The sequence below is a fragment of the Anarhichas minor genome, unplaced genomic scaffold (assembly GCF_050575085.1).
Source record: "Anarhichas minor isolate MPS153535 unplaced genomic scaffold, ASM5057508v1 ptg000136l, whole genome shotgun sequence".
Taxonomy (NCBI): Eukaryota; Metazoa; Chordata; class Actinopteri; order Perciformes; family Anarhichadidae; genus Anarhichas; species Anarhichas minor.
This window is the reverse complement of record NW_027466582.1, coordinates 1,795,895-1,805,068: the sequence shown is the minus strand read 5'-3', so window position 1 is coordinate 1,805,068 and position 9,174 is coordinate 1,795,895. Positions and strand designations below refer to the sequence as shown.

Here is a 9,174-nt window from a genome sequence, read left to right as displayed (position 1 = left end):
TTCTTTTGCATTGTTCCTTTTTTGTACAACAGGCACACCCCTTGCCGTACATCCTGGGGATAAAACACACGGTTCTATTACAGTATTTTTACTGTTTCTACCAGTGCCATTGTATGCATTTTAATGTGAAACATTGCACATAATGTTCAAGCTTTCCTCATTTACTGCAATACACTGTTAAGTCAAAACTGTTTTTAACATTCAGTTGAAAAATAATTGATAAAATGGGATTACTACTACTGTAACTAATTCAAACATGATTTCAATTCAATCAATCGCTGTATGCAAAAGAGCATTAATACATTTACCCTCTTTATTGCCAGTAAAGTCCAGTTTAACACTTAATCAATGTTAAACTGTTTGGCAGATTTACTGTAATTATTTAATTTTTACTTTTTCTGCACAAGGATTCCAATAAAGAAATAAAAAAATAAAATAAAGTCTGAAATACATAGTCGTACTGCCGTACTTTAAGTCATTATTAAAATCATATTCTGATAAATAATTGATATTCCTTTTTAAACGACAGAAACTGAGCGTTAGTACTTTAATAATAAACTATTTCACAGTTGTACGCTCCACACGTGTCCCAGTTTATTTTCTGACCGGAAGTAAACATGGACCCAACGATCTATAGCGCGCTCTACTGGACTCGTTCACGTCATACGTCCCTCAGTATTGCGCACGCACACAATGTTACTGTGACAACCAGTTATCAACAGACTGTTGTGGACGTAGCCAGCTCAGCTGTTATCGGTAACGATTAACTGTGAACCTTTTAGCTATAAGATAAATTGCTTAAATGACGGTGGAGAAGTCCAGAGCGCGCGCAAGCGTGATTAAGAACATTATTGGTGAAATAGTGCAGCAGTGCGCACTGAGAGGACACGTGGTGACGGACACTTTGGTGGCTTTCATGGTCAGTGAAGCTTGTTAACGTTACAACTCTCTTCATGTCTCATTTGAGTGATAATACGGGCAAAATACTTTTAACTTATTGGGTGTAAAATATTGAACTATCCCTCTGGAAACCCAGCTTGATGAGTGGCTCCGAGCTCTGTTTTATAAACTGCTTTAAGATATGTAATATGTATATAATCCTTTATTAGTCCTGTAGTGGAGAAATGTACAGGATTACATGCAGCATAGTGCAAACAAGAGACATAGTAAAAAAAACAAGATCAAAACAAGTAAAACAGTAAAGAACATAAAAGTAAATAACTAAAATATATATACAGACAGAATAATTGTAGTATTGCACAGTGTATTTATATTGCACAGATTTCTTTGTGTGCAATAAATACTCTATAGCTTTATATATATTTGTTTCCTTTCTTAATGTTCTCAGGTGAAAGCTGTGGTGCTGGACCCAAGAAATGGGTTTAATGTTGATCGAACACTGACGAAACAAGACGTCCAGAAACTCAAAGAGGTGAGTTACTGTATTTTATTTATTTAGTTTAACCCCCAACCTCCATGATTATAATAGAAATAAATTAGATTATTTATTCAAGTTTCTATGGTCGTGTCTTTTATGTTCGAAAGTATGTTGACATTCATTTTGATGTCGTTAGACTGAGTTACTACACTATGATCTATAAGTGAATACACACACATTGTGAATACACACAGTGTGAGTACTGACCTGCAAGAGCACACCTGTTTATTTTCCTAATCTCCCTCTGCCATGTTTCCTGCAGCTGTGTCTGGATAAACTGATGGACCAGTGCAGCCCGTCCCTTGACACGATCAAGATGCAGGTGTATTTTGATATGAATTACACCTCCCGACGTAAGCGTTGTATGAAATGACAAACCCTCTGTTTCCATAATGAGGAATAAACTCAATTCTCTTTTGCATGAAATCCAAATGGATTAAATGTATTGTCTTTATGAATGTAGTTTTTGATGCATAGTTTAGCCACTTAGAGGGCTGCAGCTCAAGATTATTTTCATTATTGATGATCTTTATCAATTAATCTGCCAGTGTTTTGTTTGATTTATGACAGAAGAACAGCAAACCTTCACATTGTAGAAACTAAAATCAGACAATATTCTAACATTTGGATCGATATACGACCAACAATTAATTCATAATTAAAATTGTTTTTAGAATCAATTTAGAATGTTTAAAGGACTGCATATTTTAACACAAAAACATTTAAAGGCAGAAAAATTCAAATTCCCATTTGTTTATAATATGAATATCATGACTAAGCAGCTACTTGTTTGTGCAGGTGAGTTTCTTGAGGAAATCCACCGCGTGGCGGAGTCGAGGCCGAGTGCGGTGAGCAGAGAGATCACTGACAGCAGAGTGAAAACACGGGACGAATCGGACGCTTTGTACCGTAAAATCATCACCTACATCCAGCTGCGGTCCGGCATGGGGTCGCCGACGGACGACAACGCTTTGCATGAGGCTGCAGGTTTCACTTTAACTTATTCTTTCAGCTTCTGGGGAACTATAGTCAGTAACGGTACAGGATGAAGGGGAGTGACACCCATTAAAAAAAAACGATCAAATGATGTGTCAGTGCCCCAGACAGCACGAGTTTCCTCTCAGCTTTGAAATCATGCATTGCTTTGTAGACATTTATGGGGGGCTTGATGTTAAAATGTTGAGCCACTTCACTTATGTTTCCCGGCTTCTCAACATACTATGAACCCAACTTCAGACTTATTTGGATGCAGCAACTTACATAAAAGAAGACAGAGTAAATTATGCACCAACTGTATCCCGACTCTTGGCTTCTTCTCGTCCTCTTGTCCCAGCGGCCCTGCAGAGCGTCTTCCCTCAGACTGAACTGGGAGCCTTCACGGTGCTCTTAAAGAGGGACAAGGAGCAGCAGCTCAACGAGCTCACCATGATCGTCACAGGGATCCGACTCTTCTACAAAGCCGGCAAGCAGGGAGGCGAGGAGACTGACCTCCGTGAACTAAGTACAGTAATCCAGGCCACTGACGGAAAAACAAACGTGTTACATTACAGACAATGTGCCTTTTGCAAATCTGACAGATAAGGTGCTTAGCAGAATATTTACATTAAGGCTTCTGCAAGGTTTTATGTAATAAATACCATCTTCTGAGTAAAGTGGGGCTGGCTGGTTCAGGGAAGAATGTCTTACTCCTGCTAGCTGAGCAGGTATAAAGGTGGCAAGATTAGCAGCATTCAGTGGAGAGGTCGCTGACATCCATTAGAGGATTTCTGGGAATTGAGGTTCAAATCTGAGGTGCAAACAGTTGCCTCTCTGCCTCCACGAAGTTGCAACTACACAGATTTAGGTTTAGTTTGTCCAGAGAAGTGTCATGTTTATTCAACCAAGAGTGAAAGCTTTTCATTTTGTATCTTTAACAACATCCTCAGACTTCTTCACAATAATCAATTTCTCTCCACAGTGCCTGCGGTTCTCAATGAAGCCCTTCCAGTCACCAGTAGAAGCGTTGAAAACAAGCTGAGTGTATCACAGACTGTAGCGTGGAAATACACCGCTTTGCTGGAGAAGCTAGCGGACCGTGACAGTCAGCCTGGTGGACGGGACGTGCCCGTTGTCCTGCTCAAACAGGCGCTCTACAACGTCAGGCAGCATGAAGTGTTCCTCAAAATGTTACTGGTGAGGTAACACAGAGTTACGGTTTGTGTCAATGCGGTATTTTCATGTAGCTCACATCTATTACTAATATAATGTGAGTTTAGAGGATGAGGAACACCCATTTTTGCAGCTCATTGAGCAAAAGAAGGCAGGTGAATTCATGTTTTATGTCTCAGAGTGAAATGTATGTTGAAGAATAACTTTGTTTTCCCTTTACCACCAGTCTGATGCATGTTTATGTGCCAAGCATGTGGAGATCCTGCAGACTGAGCTCTCATCACAGATGAAGATGCTGAAAGAAACTGTGAAATCACAGACGGCTGTACTGACTGCAAAGGTTTTTGTAAGTGTCTTGGTCCCTTCTGTTATTTTGCTCTTGTTATTCTGTTGTATTTTGTCTTAAAGGAATAGTTTTCTTTTATTATTTTAGCCTCATTTCGGTCACGCCTCATGTTGTCTTTCAGCCGCTGTTCAAGTCCCTGTCACAGCTGTGGTCTGGACTTCAGGATGAGGCTGAGCTGCTGAACATCCTCAACAACATCATGCACAACCTGCAGCCCTTTGTTGCCTCTCAGGCCAAGATGTTTTCTGAGGCGTATTTGGACGGCCTGCTGGAGGCGTCCGAGGTGAAGACAGACGACCAGAGAATGACCGAGTCCTCAGGTATGGAAGCAGTTGGTGTGTAAAGCGTGGTTTATTCTCTCCGTGGTAAAGCAGGCGTGAGGTGTGCGCTGCAGCCGCTAAACAATGCAACGTAATCCTTTCAGGCCTCACCGTCAATGTACGTCCACTAAAAGTTAGTTTTTGCCACTGACAGGCTCAGATTGTTTTTTGTGTCTGACAACATTATGGTAGGAACCCTACAGAGATATAAACATTTTTATTTACCTCTCTCGACCCAAGTCTCGCTCAAGGAGAAGTCTCCTTCTGAGATCTAGAAAGACGTGAAACGTGAGTGAGAGTTGGAGAGAAGAGTACCGGGAATTAGTTTGTTTTGTTAAGAGTACAGAAAGTGTAGCTTGGTGCTATCCAACGAGATTTTAGAATGAGACTTCCCCTTGAGCGAGACTTCATTAGACACGATAACAAACAGAATGGGTTTCCCTTTAAATGTGGTTGTTTTGCTTTATTATGCCTTCCAGATGAGTCTATCGTTCCGGCTGAGATGAAGACACAGGAATGGCTCCTGCCTGAAACAACGGCCAGTTTCAATGAGCTGCCACTGCAGTATAACGGAGTCTGTGGCTACACGCTTGTGAACAGAGATGGGCTTCTACTCCCAGGTACTGTTCTCATGATGCACCAAACAACTCGGTTCAGTGTGAAGCAGCAGCAATTCTACTCCTTGTGTTTGGGACACATTTGCCAATTCTTATCCTTGTATGTGTAAAATGTCATGGTAACATTGTTTATTCCCTCTAATCTTTTTCTATATATATATATATATATATATATATATATATACACACAATATATTCTGTATGGAGGGATTCTATATGAAGAGCATCCTCAATGTTGCAGGTAATCCACACATCGGAGTCCTTCAACACAAGGAGAAGCTCTATGTTTTTAGCTCCAAAGAGGCTGCCCTGAAGTTTGCCTCCAGTCCAGACGACTTCATCGCAGAGATCACAGAGAAAGCCAAGCACTCCCCTGAACTCATTCAGCTCCTCAAACTGCACCAACAGTTGTCCTGCATCAGTCCTTACTCCGAGGTGAGCATTGAGTATCCTCAAAGTACAGTCCCATAGTTAGGACACCTATGATGTATGTGAAGAGCTGAAAGCACTCACTCAGAGTACTATTCATTCTGCTACATGTAGGGTTTGAAATGCTTTACTTTATTTATTTCTACTTCATTATTTATGTAGTTTGTTCCTACATCTGGTGGGAGTATAGAGGATACTTTGGCTGACAGTATTGCACGCTGACTTCACTGGGAGTTTGAGTTGTTGCCGTGTGGTTCTTGCAGATTCAGCCAGGAGAGAGTTTATTGGTGAAGCCCGTCACCAGGTGTGAGAGCGGCACACAGACAGACGTCCACCCGGTGGAGACAAACATCGTCAAGTCATACGAGTGGAGCGAGTGGGAGCTGCGGAGAAAAGCTATCAAACTGGTGAGCCAGAATTCACTCCATGCAATTCTTTGTCATGCAAATTAGGTTTCTGGGAAGATATTAAGATTAAAAGAAACGCAGCTATATATATTTATATGTATATATTTATGCCATAATTCTAGGCTGATCTCAGGACCAAAGTGACGCACTCGGTGCAGACGGATATGAGCCACATGAGACGGGAAAACGTCTCTCAGACCTGGCTGCCCAAGAACGCGGCCTGTCAGAGCAAGCGAGACGGCGAGAGCAACGTGCCCAAACCTCAGGTCTACCTGGCTGGTCTGAGGGGACAAAGAGACGGACACGTGGTCAAAACAGACCTGACCAGGCCTGTGGATGAATAATTATGCACGCAACGTTATGAAAGACAAAAGCAGGGACAGAAAATGTAGCAGTTAAAATCTTTCCTCTGATGCATTTAGTTAATTCTATACAGTACGTATGTACAGCTACGGCCTTCATTAAATGAATACTCCTGTGATTAAGTATTGCCCTTCATCCTTTCTCCTTCATCTTTCATTTGGCATTTCTCAGAAACAAATTTTGGTTAAACAGTGCGCAGCGTTGTGTGTAGCTTCTTATGTACAGTCTGTGGTGTGGCGCACAACTCAAAGTCATACTGATAGTGAACAAACTATAATAATAATAGGTTGTAATAAACCAGAATTATCCATCAAGAAGACCTCTTACATCTAAATGTAGCTACTACACGACAATCACCAAATGACAGTCTCTTTCATCACAACTGTGTCCTGACAGAATTTTTACTTCATGGTCAAATCATTAATCTGTTTTGGTTTTTTTTTTAGCAGTGGATAGAGATTGTTGTTTTCATTTTCATTGTTTACAATGATTTTACTAAGCTCTTGGTTTATTTCTACCATGTCTGCCGGTTCGGCTTTGTCTTAAATTTGACATAAGCCACGACAGATGTCACCGCAGACATTACATAAGCTTAAAAAGCAACAGAAGGACATATTTCAAAACCAGCCCTCGTAAAAATGTTTGCCTGTTGATCGAACAGACTTCATTTGACTCCAACGTGTCGGATGTTCCGCTGACCTGCATCACAGTCGTATCTCTTTCTTAGTCGAGTCAGTGGTGTTTTTGCAGTCGGAGGAAAACTACTCTAAGAAAGAACATTTTAATCAAGAATTCTGTACGACTTACCAATTACATGATTTAACATGTTGATGAGAAGAGTTTCAAGAGATGGAGACGTGAAAGTAGAAAAAAAAAGCTTCACCTACTACCAAGTGTAAGTTCAAGCAAACAGGTCAAAGGATAAAACAATGACACATAACCATGAAACCCTGAAGATTTGACTTAAAAAAACACCACAAACAGCTGCTGTTTAAATGCAAACTCAGCCTTGATTCTGTGTTTCTTAATAATTACCAAACTTTAACATTTAACAACGACTGGACAAGATACGAATCAACCGCACCTAATATGAAAACGCCCTTCTGTTCATGACTGCGACTAAAAACAGAACAAATACATTTGGTAGTGAAACTTGAGCCTTGAGGTACTTTAAATTCAACTCAAGTACTTTTCACCATTGTTACCAAATCCGTACTACAAACACACCGCTCCACAGTTAGCACCAGCAGTCGTCCTCTACTACACAAGTACAGTTCAACCTGTTTTTATATTTATTCTCTTTATTATCATCCTCATTGTTTTGGTTCATTATGTAAAAAGGAAGAAATAAGTTTAACGAAGTCTTAAGTAAAGAGGTAAAACTGAAGCCCCAAAGTGTGGTTTACATTTTGTACTACCTTGTCATTTGCCTTCATCATTTTAAGTGTTGATTGTAAATAGAAATGTTATCTCTCAATGATTGATGATAATAGTTTATCAATAACCTGCATGTTCTCTTCTAAAGTCCCATTTATATCAACTCTCTTTTATTATAAATAGAAGAAACAGAGCCATTTGTTTCTATTTATTACTTCATACACAGGGTTCATCCTAAAACCTCTTGCACTTTTGCAGATTTGGGCTAAATGATTTGGAGGTTTGAAGTAAGTCCCGACTCGAAGCTCATCCGAATCTGGATTCCTCATTTGTCCGCATATAAAGAACGGGGCCCGTGCTGCTACATAGTAAACACACACCTTTATATAACTCAGTATTCTGCCTAATAATGCGATATTTATCCTCTTTTTCCAACTTGAAAATAATCCAGCGTTTAATTACAGAAACTACTCCTCTGTCACATTTTAAGATATAAATCATAACATAAAATACAGCAGAATTATGTCTGAAATGGCACCAGATTGACGTGATCATATAAATGGCTTAATTCAACTATTTTTCATTATTTATTTCTATCATCATTGGACTAACTGGTGCAATGCCTGTTCGGAGCGTTTGTTGTGGACAGACAGACAGGTTCATTTTTTTATTGACCTTATTCTTTGGCGCTTCTGTATTGCGTCATTTTTTTTAATCTTCCATGTTAAAGTGGAAGTGAAGATTACGTTGCTTAGCGTTGTTAGCTTCATCATCCTTTACCTGCTTAAAAGCTTTAAAAAAAAGAGCTGTGATTAAAGCTACTGCAAGGAACTTTCATTTTGTGTTGATTTTGGCGGCCCCTGTGGACAAACGTGGTAGTGTTTCTGAGCACCAGAGTCCCTCTCGTTTTACTGCATCAGGGTCTGACAGTCTGCCCCGCACAGTCCTGGTTCTATTTACTCTTTAGATCAACTTGTATCTAGAAATTTCAACTTTCTGTGTAGACTTTTTCAGCTTCGGTACATTTTTAGTTCCTCATAGTGGAGCCATCAACACCAAGAGACTACAAAGTCATTAAAAATGTCCTCATATCTGATTTCACACCATTTGTATACGCCGTCCTCCCAGTCACTGTTGGCTAATGGATGTGGTCCACTAAAACCATCCGATCACCACAGTCTAGGTGCTGAATGTTCCCAAATATCAGTCATTGTTTAAAAACTAGACGAACAAATAAGAACCTGAAATGAAAAAAACATACTGGGGCAGAATATGGTGAATAGATAGATAGATGAAATTATGAAAAAACACATGTCATCCAGACCACAATGAGATTTCCTGAAGAAGTCTTTCCATTTGCTTAGTTAAAATAGGCCTCTTGGAGTAAAAGATGGACCTGTCCTTTAATTCCAACAAAAAAACAGCAACTAAATCAAAAACAAATGAGAAAAAAAGGGTTTCACTGTATTTACTGATGTACTGCCTAGAATTAGTTTTTAGCCCTTGATTGAAGAGTTTATTAAGCTCTGGACCAATTGGGAAAACCCTGAACAACTGGCAGATAACAACCTCTTACTTTCAAAATGTCCAGACATAGCTGTCCACAAACGTCCTCTGAGGTTCTGTCCAGTGGAGACCCGAGGACCGAGGTGAAGTAGAATGTGTTTTTGGGAGTCTGTTTTTTTTAATTGGACTGTTGCATCTCGGGCTGTCGCAATAAATGCAATAT

General features: G+C 39.9%; 1 protein-coding gene across 1 annotated transcript; it reads left to right on the top strand.

Annotated features, from left to right (window-relative positions):
- The first annotated feature begins 452 nt into the window (after positions 1–452).
- Positions 453–6,049, top strand: cfap206 (cilia and flagella associated protein 206). Its single transcript, XM_076084787.1, has 12 exons — positions 453–919; positions 1,349–1,432; positions 1,701–1,791; positions 2,237–2,425; positions 2,772–2,939; positions 3,396–3,610; positions 3,813–3,932; positions 4,054–4,252; positions 4,732–4,872; positions 5,111–5,304; positions 5,562–5,705; positions 5,828–6,049. The coding sequence occupies exons 1-12, from the start codon at positions 803–805 to the stop codon at positions 6,047–6,049; spliced, it is 1,884 nt and encodes a 627-aa protein (XP_075940902.1). The 5' UTR covers positions 453–802.
- Positions 6,050–9,174: the final 3,125 nt, after the last annotated feature.

Excerpts from the sequence above, each read along its gene's own strand:
- cfap206 (XM_076084787.1), top strand. The coding sequence starts at position 803 with ATGACGGTGGAGAAGTCCAGAGCGCGCGCAAGCGTGATTAAGAACATT. Across the intron at positions 2,426-2,771 it reads CGCTTTGCATGAGGCTGCAG|CGGCCCTGCAGAGCGTCTTC; the intron begins GTTTCACTTTAA and ends CTCTTGTCCCAG. Across the intron at positions 4,253-4,731 it reads GAGAATGACCGAGTCCTCAG|ATGAGTCTATCGTTCCGGCT; the intron begins GTATGGAAGCAG and ends TATGCCTTCCAG.